A 20,304-nucleotide genomic window follows, 5' to 3' on the forward strand; every position below is an offset into this window, starting at 1 on the left:
GATAGTCAGTTCTCATGAGATCTGATGGTTTTATAAGGGGCTCTTCCCCATTGGCTTAGCACTTCTCCTTCCTGACACCTTGTGAAGAAGGTGCATTGCTTCCCCTTCATCTTCTGCCTTGATTGTAAGTTTCCAGAGGCCTCCCCAGCCATGCTGAACTGTGAGTCAATTAAACCTCTTTCCTTTATAAATTACCCAGTCTTGGGCAGTTCTTTATAGCAATATGAAAATGAACTAATAGAGAAAGACACAAACTTTCAGTCCATAGCAGGCCCTGTGTGTCCTCCCGGGATGCAGAAGAAAGGGGAACAGAATGAGCAGACACAATATGGGAGAAATACGAGGAGAGCTGAGGAGAGGGAGGAGGGAGAGCTGAGTAATATGATTCTCTTCCCTGGCCCCAGAATGGCTGCCTCTTCTTCTGTAATACCTCCTGATCCTATTCTGTGCCCACATGTCCTGCCCTGGTCTCTCATCCTCCATTGTCCGTACTTCCCCCTAAAATAGCCTCTCACCCCTCCTCCTTGTTCCCTGATACCAGGTCTTTCCAGGCTTAGGCTGTGAAGTTCCACATCAGGAGCAGGACTGTTCCCTCCCACTGCCCACCTCCCCAGGCCTTCATTTATCAACCCCTTATCTTGTGGTTCTGCGTAGTCTACAGTACAAGAATCTCCAAAATGAAATGGAAGTGCAAACCAGGCCTCCTCATGGAGGGGTGGAGTCTCTCTGCTGAATCTGAATCCAGCTGTCTCAGGTCATTCTAGATGACAATTAGGAAAATATCCAGCATGAGTGGAGCAGAGATGATGTACACAGAAAAGATAGTGATTACAATTTTGACATTTAACTCCAAATCATGTATACTGATTTGTTTTACTTTGTTCGTGTACATTATATAATCTGCATACTTTGCTTTAGAAATGTTTTACCTGGCCGGGCGCGGTGGCTCAAGCCTGTAATCCCAGCACTTTGGGAGGCCGAGACGGGCGGATCACGAGGTCAGGAGATCGAGATCATCCTGGCGAACACGGTGAAACCCCGTCTCTACTAAAAAAAATACAAAAAACTAGCCGGGCGAGGTGGCGGGCGCCTGTAGTCCCAGCTACACAGGAGGCTGAGGCAGGAGAATGGCGTAAACCCGGGAGGCGGAGCTTGCAGTGAGCTGAGATCCGGCCACTGCGCTCCAGCCCCGGCGACAGAGCGAGACTCCGTCTCAAAAAAAAAAAAAAAAAAAAAAAAAATGTTTTACCTGAAAAAGGCTTGTATTGTGGTTACTATGACCCTAGAATTCCACTGCTTGTTTTATAACCCAGGGACAGGTGCCCTCCTGTGCCCCAGGACACCTTTCAAGAACAACCATAGCCACATTGTGCTGCAGACTGGAAAAACCCACAAACTTGAAACAACCCAAAGGCCCATCATTGAGTGTGGGGATGAACAGATTGTGGTATATTTTATTAGCAATGAAAATGCATGAATCTGTGATGACTGCTAAATCCATAGTTTTAATCATAAAAAAATTAAACAGGAACAAGAGGTGTGACAGATGTCTCAGGGAAGAACAGACAGCCCAGGAGTGGAAAATCTAAGACTCTACACAAAATATACTGCAGAAGAGGGCTTGACATAGAGAAGAAACTATTGTGAACAAGTTGAAAATTGGATACGACACCAGTGGAGAAAGGCAGAAAGAATGCTCAGAAAACGCTGGGGGATAGAACTCTGAGAGGGCAGATTCACAAAGTGCCCACAATCTAATACTTCTAAAAGTGAGTGTATCATCTTGGAAGGTGATTATTGTGTTTCTTAGTCATAGTAACCCATAAAAAAGCCCGTGGAAGCCCACAGCTCCTAAGCGAGACTGAGTTCTGAGAACCAGACAAGATATGGCAATACAAAGGCAGCTGTTTTAAGCTGTTAACCTGAGCTATGAAGCTTGGAAAACTACCCTGCCTTCTCCCACTTACTCCACTGAAACTTTTAATTCTGATTCAGAAATTTCCATTTCATTCTTCTATGATTAACAAAAAGGAATATGCTCAGCATTTAAATTAAGGTATTATGAGAAAAAAAAACACAACAGCACCAACTTTTTTATCATTGAAAACTTACCTGCACAAAAATACCCGCTACAGATATATGAAAATTGTAACCTAACATTTCTGCATATATTTTTATTAATAATTTTTTATTTCAATAGCTTTTGGGGTACAAGTAATTTCTGATTACATGGATGAACTGTATACTGGTGAAGTCTGAGATTTTTGTGCACCCACCACCTGAGAAATGTACATGGTGCCCCATATGTAGTTTGTTATCTCTCAACCCCTCCCATCCTTCCCCATGTGAGTCTCCAAAGTCCATTAATCACTCTGTATGCCTTTGTGTACCCATAGCTTAGCTCCCATTTATAAGTGAGAAAATACAGTATTTGGTTTTCCACATCAGGAGCAGGACTGTTCCCTCCCACTGTCTACCTCCCCAGGCCTTCATTTATCAACCCCTTATCTTGTGGTTCTGCGAGTTCCTGAGTTACTTCACTTAGAATAATAGCCTCCAGCTCCATCCAAGTTCTTGCAAAGGACATTATTTCATTCTTATTTTATGGCTGAGTAGTATTCCATGGTGTATGTATACCATATTTTCTTTATCCATTCATTGGTTGATGGGCACTCAGGTTGGTTCCATACTTTGTGAATTGTGCTGCAATGAACATTCGTATGCAGGTGTCTTTTTGATAAATGGACTTCTTTTCCTTTGGGTGGATACCCAGTAGTGGGGTTGCTGGATGAAATGATAGATCTCCTTTTAGCTCTTTAAGAAATCTCCATACTGTTTTCCACTGAGGTTGCACTACTTTACATTCCCACCAGCAGTGTCTAAGCGTTCCCTTTTTACCACATCCATGCCAACATCTATTGTCTTTTGACTTTTTATAAAGCCCATTCTTGCAGGAGTAAGGTGGTATCTCATTGAGGTTTTAATTTGCATTTTCCTGATAATTAGTGATCTGGAACATTTTTAATATGTTTATTAGCTATTTGTATATCTTCTTTTGAGAAATGTCTATTCATATAATTTGCCCATTTTTTGATGGGATTATTTGTTTTTTCTCGATGATTTGAGTTCCTTGTAGATGCTAGATATTAGTCCTTTGTCAGATGCATAATCTGCAAATATTTTCTCCCATTCTGTAGGTTGTGTGTTTACTCTGCTGATTATTCCCTTTGCTGCACAGAAGTTTTCTAGTTTAATTAGGTTCCATTTATTTATTTAGGTCCCATTTACTTATTTTTGTTTTAATTGCATTTGCTTTTGGGGTCTTAGTCATGAATTTTTTGCCTACAGCAATGTCCAGAAGTTTTTTTCCTAGGTTGTCTTCCATAATTTTTATCATTTCACATCTTAAAGTCTTTGTCCATTTTGAGTTTATTTTTATATAAGGTGAGAGAGAGGCTCTGCCCTCATAAATGGATTAATGCCATTATCACAGGAGAGAGGTCCTTATAAAAGAGGGTGTTTGGCTTGCTTCTTTCCCTCTCTCTCACCCACCAGTGTGATGCCTTTGCCATGTTATAACATAGCAAGACGACCCTCACCAGAGACAGTCCCTCAGCCTTGGACTTCCCAGCCTTCAGAATCATAAGCCAAGTAAATTTCTGTTCTTACAAATTACAAGGCCGGGCGTGGGGGCTCATGCCTGTAATCCCAACACTTTGGGAGGCCAAGGTGGGCAAATCACAAGGTCTGGAGTTTGAGACAAGCCTGGCCAATATGGTGAAACCCCGTCTCTACTAAAAATACAAAAATTAGCCAGGCGTGGTGGCATGCACCTGTAGTCCCAGCTACTGGGGAGGCTGAGACAGGAGAATTTCTTGAACCTGGGAGGTGGAGGTTACAGTGAGCCAAGATCATACCACTGCACTCCAGCCTGGGTGGCAGAGCGAGACTCCATCTCAAAAATAAATAAATAAATAAATAAATAAATAACACAGTCTGTGGTATTCTGCTATAACAGCAAAAAAAAAAAAAAAAAAAAAAAAAAAAGACTACGACAAGAACTCATGGTTGCTTTTTGAGTTCTGCAAAGGTTTATAACCCTCCATTAGCATGTTATGACTAATATGACTTTTTCAGTTGCTTTCTCTAAAATAAATGGGTTAATAAACTAACTTTTAAATATGCAGTCTGAGCAGAGTGGGAGTATCAAAACATTCAGCAGTGCCTTCAGAAACACAGGTTCTGCCTGAAACTAGGCAAGTGGGCACTCTACTACAGCACTCTAGAGATCTGAGGGCTTACTGTTTTGCTTCTGTGGACTGCAAATAAATTCCTGAAAGGATTCTGTACTTGTCCAGAGAGTTTTTTATCTTTCTGGATGAGATGCAGAGATTTCTTGGAGTCAAAAATTTCAATAGGCACTTAATCCTAACCACCTCCCAGATGACATCTGCTATGGTCTTCTTTATATTTAATTCCCAGCCAAAAATCTTAATCATATCCTATAACATTCTACTATGCTCTTCTGTCAGTTTCTGGGTTAATGTAGCTCAAGTTCCACAATTCTTTCCACTCTCCTACTTTAGGTCTCAGGTCCTCTTCCCTTGTATACAAGGTTCCTAACTCTTCCCACCTTAATTGGGATGGGCCTGAGTGAAACAGAGTAACCCAGGGGCCATGAGACAGAATTTTACTAATTTGTATCACAGGCCTGCAAGGTAACTGGGGAGGCTGATCTTTAAACTGTGCTATCTGAGAAACCATGCAGAAATGTGCCTCTGTGTTAAACTCAACTCCTGACACCGCAGTCCTTAAAATATTATCCAGTTATTTTCTTCTCTGATGCTTAGAAAGAACTGCTGGTATTTCTTCATGATTCATTCTAGATTCAAGTCTCAGTGTTCATGTTACATTGTGATAACCATTTTTACATAAATGTTATCTCTCAAGCATTCTCAGTATTTAAGAGCAAGAAGAGTATCAGTCAGGCTTGGACTAAAAGAGTACTGAGAGGCTGCACACTGAGGACATGGGCTAAATCATCATTTTTTCAGTTTTTTACAAAATATCCAAGTCACAGCCAAGATTATGGCTGACAGCAGGCTCTTATACAAAATGAAGGCCCTGAAGGTAAGAAATGAGCACAATCCTTCATAAAGTGGGAAATATTAGAAGATTTGCTTAGGGCACTTACCTCTCTGAACTCAGTTTCTTCATTTGAAAATCAGGATAATAATCTCAACCTTCTAGTAGAGTTGATAGAATTAAGCAAGAGAACCTTTAAAAGTGCTTTGAAAGGGTACCTGGCACATATTAGGCACTTAATAAAATAAATTTTAATTTTCTAATTTTAAAAAAGACAGATTAGACTTTGACCTCGGATACAATAATCAAAAAGTCTAGACTTCTACCTACTCTAAAGAGAAGTCTTTACTTAGAAGCCAGCATATTCTAACTAGACCTATGGTAATAATGTCTGAATTGATCTCCTTGGCTCTACTATCTCCTTTTTTTTTTTTTTTTTTTTTTTTTACTAGATGGATTCTTGCTCTGCTGCCCAGGCTAGAGTGCAGTGACACAATCATAGCTTGCTACAGCCTCTAACTATTGGGCTCAAGTGATTCTCCTGCCTCAGCCTCCCAGGTAGCTGGGACTCCACACGTGTGCCACCATGCTAATTTTTTATATTTCTTTTGCAGAGGCAGAGTCTCACTTTGTTGGCCAGGCTGGTCATGAACTCCTAGCCTCATGTGATCCTCCTATCTAAGCCTCTTAAAGCATTTGGTCTACAGGTGTGAGCCACCACACTTGGCCCTATCTCTTCTTTCAATGGTTTCATTCTATTGCCAAAATTATCTTTTTACACTAGAGAATGTTATTAGCATATATAATAGAAAGCCCCTGTTGCCAACCTGCCAACCTACTACAAGGCAGTAGCCTTGTAGCTCACTATATCTTCCTATATACTACACATTTTCAAATGACCAGGTTACTTGCAATCTTCCTGATGTTCCATGAACTCCATTTTCATGTTACTGTTCAAGTTGTTTCATGAGCCTTGGAATGCTTTATAAAAGTCTATCTGTACAACTACTGCCATTAGTCAAATTTCTTACACACCTATTCCCAGGGTTCACATGAGATTTGCCTTTCTCTCTTCTGTTGATCTGTGGCTTAATTTAGCTCAAGTTTCACAATTCTTTCCACTCTCCTACTTTAGTTCTCAGCTCCTCTCCCCTTGTATGCAAGTTTCCCAACTCTTCCCACCTTAACTGGGATGGGCCTAAGTAAAATATTCCTCAAAAGTATCTTCTTCTCTTTGTTCTAATTCCACATCACTCTTCCTAGTAACTATTTGGTTTCCAAGGTAGTTTGACACTAGGAAACAGTGTGCCTTGGAGAAGGGACGAAAGTTCTCTGGTTAATGGAAAGTATTAAGCACCACTGTGAATTTTAATGGGTTTGCTTTGTGATCTATATCTCAATCCTGTGAGCAATTTTTGTTAATCTAGCACCAAAAAACTGATCATTTTAAGGAAATTAATAAGGTCAAACTTTTGGACCATCAAGGCTAAAAATCAAAGCCTGGACTTCAGTCGGTTGAGCCAGGCGTCTTCATTTGAGGCCTGTTAGTGTCCAGTCAACCCATTACCACCATCTCTCCACACAATTATTTAATCCCAGGAAAGAATATAATTTTTTTAAATAAAAGTGAAGAGAAGATATTTAGGGTATCAAAGGGTTGACTTAATCAACTCTTAAGTTGAAGTAAGAATTGCTTCAACAACTATGAGATAATGGTTTTAACATATAAAATTCTTCCACTCGAATGTTTTCAACCAGAAGATAAATAAAATTTGTCCAGTGTTGGATTTGTTATCAATGCCAACTTCCTTATATAAGCTGACAATATCAAGAATCAAAATGAACCAACAGTATTCACATTTACAAATAAAAACGCCCAGAGATGTAAGAAAGATGTTATCATTATTCCATCTAAAATGTGACAGAAGGAATTAGAAACTAATTTTCCATTTTGCTTAAGTAAAAGAAACAGACTCCGAATTATTTGCTATAACATCAATTTTAAATGCACTGATTTTTCTTTTAGTGTATAAAGCTTTTTCAAGCTCAGCTTTTTTAAAATAAGTTTTCAAATATAAAAACGTTTTCAAAGATAAAGTCCTATTGCTGACCAAATGTTTTATGTTACTCTATGGTGTATTCAAATCAAATCAAGAACAAATTTTAAGTTAGGATTCAAGGGAGAGTAGTAGAAAATGTAAATAGTATTTTTTGGCTATTAAAGATTTTAAATTATTAGAGAACTTTATAAAAATTATTATTTAATTTATATATTTTGTAATAATGAAAAAATATTTTAACAATTATCTGACATTTCTTTCCTCTTAGGACAAGATAACATCTCTTTATAATCCAGGTATTATCTTACAGTTAAGTGATTACGGCAATGACAACAATTTGATATATCACTTCTAGGTTAATCCAAAAAGTGACTTCACTTTTTCATAGGCCACACAGCCAATGCCTACTGCAGGAAGCACCTTTATGATGTTTGGGGTGAAACCCCTGTAAAATCCCAGTTTTCCTTCTTTGGTATATATTTCTTGAATGAGCCGAATCATAGAAGTTGTTTTTCCTTTTTCCAGTAGGGCTATAAATTGGAAAAAAAAAAGCATAATTCAATATTTAATATTTATAAAGAAAATCCAATGATAAATGAGAATTTACAGAGATTGAAATTACTTCAGAATATACCTCTCTCCCTACCTGTAGAATGTCTTGTGCTGTTCAATATGGTACCCAATGGATACATGTGGCTATTTATATTTAAATTAATTAAAATTAAATAAAACTAAGAATTCATTGCCTCAGTTGCGCTGGCAACAATCCCAAGTATTCACTTGGGAATAGTGACTATCATACTGAATAGCACAAATATAAAATATTTCCATCATCACAGAAAATTCTATTAAACAACACTTGAAAGTCTTTCATAAGGGACCTCAAAGGAGTATTTGGAATTGGATCTGACACAAATAGAGAGAGGAAAGGATGGGCGATGGGATGGATGGAGAGATATTCCACCTGGAGAATATAAATCAAAACCAAAAATCTAACTAAAAAGACAAGAAGAAAGAGAATGTTAAAGAATATCACTTAACACATGAACTATAAACAGTTTAGTCAAGAAGATAACAATAGGATTGTGTGGGGTTTTTTTTCCTTCTTGAAAAGTGATAAAGATATTTTCTTAAAAACTAAATTCCTAACATTTTACTGAGACAAACAATACAGATATCCTCCCTTTTCTTAATATCTCTTCCTTAAGTAAATTGGAAAAAAAAAATTGAGTTCCATTCCACAAATGTATTAAGTTCCAGTTGCAGAATATGATGATAATAGTGGAACTAAGGTAAAATTACATGATCATATGGAATAACTGTTTATTTGAAAAAAAGCATAATCTTTTCTATTGTTCTGCATGGTACTTTCTAATTGTAAACTCCTTAAAGAGATCATTAGTAACTGAAGAAAATGTGGAGAGTTCCAAACAATACTTTGAGAGGAAATAAAATCTAAAAAGCACAAAAAGCTAAAGCTGACTAAAGTCAGTAAAATAATAAATTCGGGATTCTTGCTTATCAATTCTACAGTTTTATTTTTGAAGTCATTAATTTATACTCATTTAAAACATAATTTTAAACTTATTATTCATTCATTAAAGAAAAGAAACTCACCTGAAGCCTGCATGTGAGTTCTAATAAGGTTCACAGGGAAACTGGCTAACTGACCGCAAGTATTAGACAACGTACTACATCCCACCAAAATCATTATCCCAGGATTCACAGAGTTTCCTGAATAATTTTCTAGCCAATAATTCTTCAAAATCTGGCAGAGAAGAGAGTAGTAAATATATTACTGCGCAACTACTATGCAATAGAAAACAAAACTTACTACTATGCAACTCTAAGTGGAATAAAGTTTTAGTAAGGTGGGGGCTATCTCTGTAGTCTTTTTTTTTTTTTTTTTTTTTTTTTTTTTTGAGACAGAGTCTTGCTCTGTCCCCCAGGCTGGAGTGCTGGAGTGCAGTGGTGCAATCTCACCTCATTGTGAGCTCTGCCTCCCGGGTTCATGCCTTTCTCCTGCCTCAGCCTCCTGAGTAGCTGGGACTATAGGCGCTCGCCACCACACCTGGCTAAATTTGTTGTATTTTTAGTAGAGACGGGGTTTCACCGTGTTAGCCAGGATGGTCTCTATCTCCTGACCTTGTGATCCGCCTTCCTCGGCCTCCCAAAGTGCTGGGATTACAGGCGTGAGCCACCGCACCCGGCCTCTATCCCTGTAGTCTTATCAGGGACAGGTTGCACTAATGTTTTCAAACCAACATATTCATACTGCCTCAGTTTGAGTTCCCCTATGTTTTGTTTTGGGTTTTGGTGTTTTTTTGTTTGTTTGTTTGCTTTGCTTGTTCTTTGGTTTGAAATTATATTCAAACAAAAACCTGGAGATTCTCACAGGGATCAACAGACTATTGTAGAGAGGAAGACTGCACAATCCACTCTAGGTTAACAAAATCACATTTTCTCAACTTTTAAGAGTCCTCTGTCCCTATTTTCTTTTGGTTGAATAAAAGTGACTGTAAGAAATTAAGAAATATTGAGTTTAAAACATCAGTAAGTGCTTCCAGAACTGTTCATTTATTAAAGGACAGCAACTTTACCATTATGCACTGCAGTGATTACTACAAAATGTGTAATTTGATGCTTTTGAAAAAATAAATTTTGAAATGTTTTTACTCAGTATGCACTTACTACAGTCATGTAACAATACAAAGAGAAATGTGTAATGGCATCTGGCAAATGTGTAAAGCAGAAGATACTGAACCATAGAAATCAAAGAATGACGACAGCCCAACACAAACAGCAGCAACAAATTTATTGTAATAGGATCATAGATGCAAGAAAACAAAAAGGAAAATAAATGCATGCTGTAATATTCAATTTTACAACTTTATTGATTTATTCAATTTATTCAACTTTAAACACCTACAAAAATATAAGTGTACTTTTAAAAGTGCTAAAGGAAGTTATCTGTCTTTCACATGATGATGACACCACTTGCCAAAAATACCACTGGGCTTATATCTAGAGAACTGCCCTTCCTGTGTTGAGAATGAATTTATTCTCTAATCACACACCTTCACCTGGTTCTTATGACAAAATGGTATATATACTGCTAAGATGCGCTTCCTGAAACAGATGTATGGCCATAGAAATAAAATGATCAGCTGAAAGGGGAGTAAGCTGGCATCTTGCCTATGCATTACACTATCAGCTTTTTTGTCCTATCTCTATCCTGCCTTTCTTCCTCAGGCCGCAATTACTCCTGTCCTCCATTCTCATTTTTACAACTGTGTGATGATATCTCAACTTTCACAATCTTACTTATACAACAGATTTTTCCGGGCAGTTAAAAAACCTGAATCCTAGGCCTCTCCTCAGGATAATTTTTAAAAATTTTTAAATCTATTTATTTATTTTGAGACCAAGTTATGAGACTGGCCAATTTTTGTATTTTTGGTCAAGATGGGATTTCACTGTGTTACCAAGGCTGATCTCAAACTCCTGGGCTCAAGGGATCCAACCCCCTCAACCTCCCGAAGTGCTGGAATTACATGCCTGAGCCACTGCACTCGGTCTCCTCGGGATAATTAAATGAGAATATCTCAGGATGTGGCCCAAGAATCCTATTTTTTTGGCCAGGCACGGTGGCTCACGCCTGTAATCCCAGCACTTCAGGAGGCCAAGGCGGGTGGATCACAAGGTCAGGAGATCAAGACCATCCTGGCTAACACAGTGAAACCCCGTCTCTACTAAAAATGCAAAAAATTAGCCGGGCAAGGTGGCGGGCACCTGTAGTCCCAGCTACTCGGGAGGCTGAGACAGGAGAATGGGGTGAACCCGGGAGGCAGAGCTTGCAGTGAGCCGAGATCACGCCACTGCACTCCAGCCTGGGTGACAGAGCAAGACTCCATCTCAAAAAAAAAAACAAAAAAACCAAAAAAACATATTTTTTAAAGATCCATATGTAGGTGATTCTGATATGCATCTAGGATTGAGAATCACTGTTTTATCAGAACTTAAAATTATTATTACCAAAAATTGATTCACAAAAAACACCAAATAAAAGTATTACTGGAATACCAGATATGTAACATATAAAATGAAAAATAAGATAAAACCATTCAATTCTCTCTTGGTCAGAAGCTGTTTTAATGAAAAGTCATTTATAACCATATTTCTACAATAAAACTTGTTGTGCCATATTTTCAAATCTAACATATAACATCATATTATGAGAATAAACTCACCTCATAAACAGCAAGATCTATGCCTGCATAAGGTACAATGCCTAGCAAGTTAGGAGTATAACCTTTGAAAAATGATCTGACACCTTCTTGTTTTAGAAGCTTCTTGCCACAATCAATAATCCCTGAATACTCTCCAGTTTTACCTATAGCCAGTCTGGTCTTTAGTACCTAAATGTAAAAGAATATAATAAAGATATATTGATCAGATTCACCCATCTTATCTAGCAATCCAGGGATTTGCATTATCTCATGATGTTTATAAATCAGAGAAATCATAAAAGAAAGCAATCATAAACATGATTGTAACTTCTCAATAACTGGCTCTTACTTATGAACAACTGATACAGTACAGAGATATTTTAAAATTATTCAAGCAGGAAAATAAAATCAATCCCGGTGCCTTTGAGTGATATATCCATGCAAATTCCTTTAATGTGCTGAAAGGCAACATGTTCTGAAATAAATTCATTATTGCTTCAGAATAAAGCAAGCCAAATTTCAAGGGAAAACATATATGGTCATGTTAAACTAAAGAACCAGCGTGAATAAAACATTCTACATATGCTTAAAGTACATACTCTGGTAACTATTGTAACAGTGAGGCCCATAAACTGCAATTTTATATGACTTGGGCTCATTCTATGCTCATAAAGAATTGAAATCCCAGAAGCTATAAGGATAATAGTAGGCCCTGGTAGGCTGTATATGATCAATATTCCTACACACAATTTAATTCTCCTGATAGAGTCTCACTCCTTGTCATCTTAATTCCATTAATTCAAAGGTACTTTATACATGCTTGGAGAAATGGCTCTCTAAAACAGTCAAGACATGTACCCTTTGTATCTAAAACAAAAGTTAAATTTTTTTTAAGTATAAACTTTGTCTTGATTGACAAAACTGTGTATTTTGATGGGGCTGCCTCTGAGCGGTCAGTAGGAAGCCTTTTATGGACTTCTCTGCGGAACTAGACACTTTAGATAGTCCCATTTTTAAAACTCCTCTCCAGGGCAGTGCACTCTCCTCTTACCCAAGTAAATCTTTTCTGTCTGCTTCACTGGCATGGTTTTCTCCTCTCACTCCCTAAATTAAGGCCTTCTCAAAAGTCTTCTTCTCAGCATTTTTAAAATCATTACTTTTTTCAGAGGCAATCTCCTGGCCTCAAATAACAGCTCTCTCAGGTAACACACCAACACCTGAAATCTTAAGTCTCAGTTTCACATTTGCAACGGCCTACTGAAAATCATAACTTGGTGGTCCCATCAACAGCTCAATTTAAATATGTGTAAATCTGAACTCATCACCTCTCTTGAGTCTGGTTCACTTCCTCCCGTTCTCTACCTGTTTTCAAGATGTACCTCCGATGCAACTCTCCTAAACACTCAGACACGGGACCCAAATAGAACTTCGCCCTCTTCCTTCCCCTGCTTTCCACTTTTCGAGTTGACAGTTCTCAGGACAGCTCTATCATGAGTTAATTTCCCCTAGTCACTATCATAATTTGAACTCTCATTATCAGTTCCCTGAATGATGGCAATATCTTGCATCTGGTCTTCTCATCTTTCTAGTCTCTTTCGCTGTGTTGCCCAGGCTGGAGTGCAATGGTGTAATCATGGTTCACCGCAACCTTCACCTCCTGATAGAGGAGTGATCCTCCCACTTCAGCCTCCCGAGTAGCTGGTGCTACAAACACACTCCATCACACCTGGCTAATTTTTGTATTTTTTGCAGAGATGAGGTTTCACCATATTGCCCAGGCTGGTCTCGCACTCGTGGGCTCACATAGTCCACCTGCCTCACCCTCACAAAGTGCTGGGATTAGAGGCAAGAGCCACCACACCCAGTCTTTATTCATGTCTTTCATGAAATCCCTAGCTTGAAATAATTTCTCCCCTTCTCAATTTCCATAGCACTTTATATTGATCTTTCTATAATTTATAATTCTTATTTTAGATTATTATTATTGATGTGCATATTTTATTTCCCCTTCTAGACTACAAGCTACATGGCCAAAAATCCCTGTATGACTCTTCTCTGGACCCTGCATAGCACCTAGCAAAATACCTTAAACTTAGTAGGTATACAATACAAATTTACCCAATGAATGAATATGTGATTCTCTCAATCAATTGATCAACAAAATTGTTTATCTTCTTGGTTCATACACAATAATACCTTTGTCCTAAACAACAACAACAAAATCCATTGAGGCTAACTGACTTTTTTTTTTTTTTTTTTTTTTTTTTACAGACATGCACCACCATGCCTGGCTAATTTTTGTATTTTTAGTAGAGATGGGGTTTCACCATGTTTCCCAGGCTGGTCTCAAACTCCTGAATCAGGTGATCCTCCCACTTTGGCCTCCCAAAGTGCCAGGATTACAGGCATGAGCTATTGTGCTTGACCACCAACTCACTCTTGATATGAGATTTTAATCCTATACCTATAAAGCTGCTTATTGTACAAAATACTTATCTGAGATTCATTTATAAAAAGTTATAATTTGCATTAAAAGTATGACTTTAGTTAGGATTTTATAATACATACCTCCATGGGGTAAATACAGGTCTGGGCAGTTACACCAGCCAATGAGCCAGATATAAATCTTTCAAGAATTCCTAAATGAACACCATCAAAACTAAGCAATTTCTTATACTGCATAAAAAATATTGAAATGTATAATGTTAGTGAAACAAGATATATATTGTTTCTATATTTATAATATTAATTAGTAGTATAAAATTATATTTAAAAGTATACTAGATACCCAATATTAGTACAACCTAGAATTCCTTTCATTTTTATGCAATTGATTATCTAAGATAATAAGTAAAGCCCTTTCATTTAGTCTCTCTTTTCCTTTTTTGCAGAATAAGTTGACAATATTAAATCACTTTATGCATATATATGAATGTGCTATTTCATAAGAGGCATATAAATGACACCAAGGAGACAGAAATCATATCTTTTATCTCTTTTCAGCACCACACTTTACATATACAAGGCATTCAATATTGTTTGGTTACTGGATAGTCAGGAATAGTAACTTAATGTGAGAGGCTTTTTTTTTTTATTTTTACGAGAAAGATTTTATGCCTTAGCCTGAGTAATAGCTAGTATACCACAAGAACACATGTGGAAAAAAAAAGAAAATGTAAATCTAACCCTATAGATCAGGCTTCACAGGAACTAAAGTCAATTTTCATGGAGATTAAAACTAGAAAACCATTTAGAATCCAAGATAGCTCTAGTAAGCACATTCTGTATAATGAATACTATATCTAGTACTCATTACATATATATTCATTATATAGCTAGATATATATGGCTAAGTGTCTAATTTTGGCCAATGAGCTATGAGGGGAAGTTGCACACACAAACTCTGAGACATCACCTTAAAGACACTTGTCTTACTTCTACCTGGGAAATGGCAAAGACAGGTACAACCTTTGAAGACAATTGTATTGAAGTTGGCAGAGCTGTACTGTTAACACTGGGCCACTTGCCTCTATCTTATTTAAGTTACTGTATTTTGGAATCTCTTTGTTACAATAGCTTAAAATAAACCCTAACGAGTATAGAAATTTGTTCCTGGATACAGGGTGCTGCCATAACTAAAACCTAAAATATGTGGCACTTGCTTTATTGTTAGGACAGGACACAGATATTACAGGCTAAGAAGGTGATGACCTTTTTGATGCTTTATGGAAATGCTTGACTGAACTGCCTCCTGTGATAACTTTAAAGGTAGACTATGTGCTTTTTGAGCCTGAAGTTCTAGGAAAACTCCTTGTAAAATCTCAGAATGTTGGTTGGTGTTGTTTGCTCCTTGCTGCTTTAAGGAAGATCTATGAGACAATGCTTAAGCACTGCTCTAATTTATGCTGCAAGGCCTTCTCCAAAGCCACTTTACAAGCAGAAATGGGAGGAATAGAGCTCTGCTAAGGGAGCTTTCTTTGCCTGGGTTGAGAGTCAAGAAACATGGCACTTCATATTTGAAAGTCACCTGCTTCTGTATCCCAAGAGAAGAAAATACGATTATGCTAAAGAGCTTGACTATCTGCAAAAATCAGATGTTGCTATAATAATCTCAAAGATCACTGATCACAGATCATTATAACAGACATAATACTAATAGACTCTTGCAGGACAAGTCCTTTGATGACCCTGACAACCAAGCTCTTTCCTTTCTTGCTTGTAGTTCTCAAGAATAACTGTAGAATGTGCTGGAAATGCAACATCCTGAGATGGGGAAACTGGCCAGATTAGCCTGGGCTCAGTCGCCAAGCATCCTAAAACAGGATATCCTACAGCAGTAGCCCACATGCCAAGTTGCCCCTGAGTATGAAACCCAGAGCTGAGTGCCTTTCAGAGTCCCTCATCTGCAGTGTAACATGGGACACATGTAGACAAGACTCCATCCACCCTGGATGGCCTTCCTGAGCTTTGGGGGACTGGCTTGCCATGAATTCTAGGCTACTATCGGCCCTTGCTGCCTATCTATGAGTAATAAAGTTCCTTCACTTAACTTATTGTGCGAGTGTTCTGTCTCACCAGAACCATGCAAGTGGAAGAGTAACCAATGCACAGTGAACCTGCTTCACAACCCTGAGACAAGGCATTGGAGGTGATGCTAGAACATACTGGTAGGGGACTGAGGATGTGAGAAAGGGAATAGCAAAAGCTGATAAAGTATGTGTTATTAAGCAAGCTGCCATGATATGCAACTGGGGCTTAATCTTATTAAGAACTTCTGGGAAATAATGTAGAGCATAGACTTCAGAATTATCCTACCCAAATGAACAAGGGCATTAGGGTATTTATCTACTAATGTCCATCACTTATTAGTGAAGGCTGCTCCCAGGGGCCTTAATTCCTTATCATTTCCAGCCTGCCATTTCCAGAAACAGAACAGGCTCCAGAGGCCAGAGGAAGACCCTAGGCAAATAGATCTTAGATGCTGGCAGGTAAAAATCATGTCACCTTTCATTGATATGGTAAAGCCCAAGGATACACAGGTGAGCACTTATATATATGGTATTTTACTGCATAGTAGTAACAGTGAATGGGGGAATGATAGCAAACAAAAAGAAGAACAAAGCAACTAAAAGTTCAGATTCCTCAGGGATAAAAGCTCATGTTACCCACCAAACAAAAACCTAGCCAAAGTACTGGCCAAATGAGATAACAAATATCAAGTATAGCTTTGAGAACAGTTAACAATAGTATTGGTTGTAATTCCCTCCTGTTGGGTAGAGGAAACAGCATATGAGAAGTACCTGAAATAAAAAGAAGCATGGTGTACTAGAATAAGTGGAAAAATAAAAAGCCAGTTTGGCTGCAAAGAATAATGAAAGTGAAGAAGAGGGCAAGAGGCCAAGTCATTTTGCACCTTGCTAGTCAAAATAAGGATTTTAGATGTTGCAATTAAGAGAAGTGAGTGACCACTGGAGGGTTTTAAGGTAGAGAGATGACATAACCAGATTTATCTTTTTAAGGGACTACTCTGGTAGCAGTGTGAAAAATGGATTGGAGATATGATGATACCAGTTGGGAATCCATGGCAGTAGTCCAGGCAAAAGATGACTGGCCAGCAATACTGATTACAAGATAAGAAATAATAGATTTCTGGATGTTTAGCAAGATGGTGGACTAAAAGGTCTCAACATTAGTCCCCCACAAAAACAATGTTTAAACAACTACCTACTGATGAAAATAGCTTTGAGAGAGCTCCAGAGTACAAAGAAGGAGCAGCAACAACCCAATGGAACACAAAACTGAGACTGATCACAAAGGAAAACACAGAAAGCATTTTAGTTGTGTCACCCTAGCTCTCAGTCCAGTCCAGATCTGCACCAAGAGAGATCTCCTAGGTCATAACTGCCCTCTGGTGAGAGGACACATGAGTAGAAAGACCCCAGCAGCCTTCACCACCAAGGACTACCACAGTCTTTGCCAGTGCTGGCCTCAGCTGACAGCTGCCTGAAGTACACACTTCTGTGCCCCACAACCAGAAAGTGCTGCCACTGTGCCCCGTCCAGGCCAGAGCCATGTACTATCCAGCACCTCCACACACATACCCCCAGACCCCAGCTCTGCAACTGTTCCACTCATGCCTGCATTCTAAACATTAGCACCACCACTGCTCCACACACACTTGTGCCTCAGGCTCCGATAACACACAGACAGTGTGTGTTAATGTTTGGAATGTGTGTTCTACACTCCAGATCTAGGCACCACTGCCACTCTTTGTGTCCTGGACAATGGCACCACCACCACTATGAGTACCCCTGTATCCCAGATCCTAGTACAAAGAGGGATCCTGTCAACCACAACTTCTCCCAGTGAGTGAAAAGAAGAGAAGGGCATGCCAACAGCCTTCACCACAGAGGACCTAATCAGTCCTCACTGTCACTGCAGACCTTTAACCTTGGTCACCAGGGACCACTGCAGTCTTTGCTGATGTGGACCTAAGCTGATGGAGATACCTGCAGTCTATGCTACTCTACTTCCCCTTTAACCAGAGCTGCCACACTGCAGTCATCCACACCCTCACACCTACCGGCAGGTGATGGTTTTCCCCCACCAAATCCAGTCTGTAAAGCCTAGAAGAGGTGACTCTTCCTTCAAATGTTGAAATGCAAACACAAAGTTACAAAGAACACAGGAAAATATCACAGAAACTTTTCATCACCAAAAGAATATAATAATTTTCTAGTAACCGGACCCAAATAAATGGAGATACACAAATTGCCTGACAAATAACCCAAAGTAATTGTTTTAAAGAAGTTCAGCAAGCTAGTGAAACATATGTCAACTTGAAGACAGGTCATTTGAAATTATCCAGAAGAGAAAAAAAGAAAAAAGAGTGAAAAAAGAAATCCTATGGAATTTATGGGACACCGTCAAGCAAATCAATATATGCATTATGGAAGTTCCAGAAGGAGAAGAGAGATAAAAGGGGAGTAGAGAGCTTATTTAAAGAAAAAACAGGTCGGGCACGGTGGCTCAAGCCTGTAATCCCAGCACTTTGGGAGGCCGAGACGGGCGGATCACGAGGTCAGGAGATCGAGACCATCCTGGCTAACATGGTGAAACCCCGTCTCTACTAAAAAATACAAAAAACTAGCTGGGCGAGGTGGCGGGCGCCTGTAGTCCCAGCTACTCGGGAGGCTGAGGCAGGAGAATGGTCTAAACCCGGGAGGCGGAGCTTGCAGTGAGCTGAGATCCGGCCACTGCACCCCAGCCTGGGCGACAGAGCAAGACTCTGTCTCAAAAAAAAAAAAAAAAAAAAGAAAAAACAGCTGAAAACTTGCCAAATCTTGAAAGGGAAATGGACATCCAGGTTCACGAAACTCAAAGATTCCCCAAACAGGATCAACCCAAATAGGACTATATTAAGACACTTTATGATCAAATTAAATTTCCAAGGTGAAAAACAAAGAGAATTCTGAAAGCAGCAAAAGAAAAGTGACTCATCATATATAAGGTGACCCTTATAAAACTATTAGTTAATTTCTCAGCTAAAAGATGTATAGCAGCAGAGTGTGGAATGATAGTCAAAGCACTAAAGAAGAAATACTCTGTCAACCAATAATACTATACCTGGAAAAATTATACTTTAAAATGAAAAACAGATAAAATATTTCCCAGGCAAACAAAAACTGAGGGAGTTTGTCAACACTATACCTGTTGTACAGAAATGCTTAAGACAATTCCTCAAAATGAAAAGAAAATATGCCAAACAGCAATGCAAAAACACGTATAACAATAAATCTCACTGGAAAAGGTAAACATATAGACAAATATATATGAATGTAACATTGCAATGGGGATGCACAAATTACTTTAAGTATAATATGAAAGTTAAAATATACAAATTTGTTAGCAAAATAAACTATCAACAGAGTAAACAAACAACCTACAGAAAGGGAAAAATTTTTGCAAACTACATATCTGACAAAGGTCTAATATCCAGCATCTATAAGGAACTTAAACAAATTTACAAGGAAAAAAAAAAACCTATAAAAAAAGCGGGCAAAGGACATGAACAGATACTTCTCAAAAGAAGATATACATGTGGCCAGCAAGCATATAAAAAAAAAAAACCTCAACATTATTAATCATTAGAGAAATGATGAAAACACAATGAGATACCATCTCACACCGGTCAGAATGACTATTATTAAAAAGTCAAAAAATAACAGATGCTGGCAAGATTATGTAGAAAAAGGAACACTTATACACTGTGGGTGGGAGTGTAAATTAGTTCAAGCATTGTGGAGGACATCGTGGTGATTCCTCAAAGACCTAAAGATAGAAATGTCATTTGACCCAGCAATCCCATTACTGGGTATATACCTAAGGGAATATAAATCATTCTATTACGAAGACACGTGCACACATATGTTCATTGCAGTACTATTCACAATAGTAAATACATGGAATCAGCCTAAATCCCCATCAATGATAGCCTGGATAAAGAAAATGGTATACATTTCTTTATAATGGTATATATATACATATACACCATGGAATAATATGTAGCCATAAAAAATAATGAGATCATGTCCTTTGCAGGAACATGGATGGAGGTGGAGGACATCATCCTTAGAAAACTAATGCAGGAACAGAAAACCAAATGCTACATGTTCTCACTTATAAGTGGGATCTAAATGATGAGAACACATGGAAACATAGAGGGGAACCATATACACTGGGGCCTATTAGAAGGTAGAAGGTAGGAGGAGGGAGAGAATCAGAAAAAATAACTAATGGACACTAGGATTAATACCTGGGTGATGAAATAATCTGCACAACAAGCCCCCATGACACACATTTACCGACGTAACAAACCTGCACATGTGCCCCTGAAGGTAAATGTTCAAAAATAAAAATTAAACATTAAA

At 38.4% G+C, this 20,304-nt stretch overlaps 1 protein-coding gene across 1 annotated transcript in view; it reads right to left on the bottom strand.

Moving 5' to 3' along the window:
• Nucleotides 1–7,325: 7,325 nt before the first annotated feature.
• LOC695041 (mitochondrial adenyl nucleotide antiporter SLC25A24-like) overlaps nucleotides 7,326–20,304 on the bottom strand; it is a 72,033-nt gene continuing 59,054 nt past the window's right edge. Inside the window, exons 7-10 of the mRNA XM_077952260.1 lie at nucleotides 13,943–14,050; nucleotides 11,396–11,563; nucleotides 8,763–8,913; nucleotides 7,326–7,675 (exon numbers count right to left, since the gene is read on the bottom strand). Coding sequence (XP_077808386.1) covers nucleotides 7,497–7,675; nucleotides 8,763–8,913; nucleotides 11,396–11,563; nucleotides 13,943–14,050 — 606 coding nt within the window. The 3' untranslated portion in view covers nucleotides 7,326–7,496. The remainder of the gene's footprint in view (nucleotides 7,676–8,762; nucleotides 8,914–11,395; nucleotides 11,564–13,942; nucleotides 14,051–20,304) is intronic.

The sequence above is a fragment of the Macaca mulatta genome, chromosome 1 (assembly GCF_049350105.2).
Source record: "Macaca mulatta isolate MMU2019108-1 chromosome 1, T2T-MMU8v2.0, whole genome shotgun sequence".
Lineage (NCBI taxonomy): Eukaryota > Metazoa > Chordata > Mammalia > Primates > Cercopithecidae > Macaca > Macaca mulatta.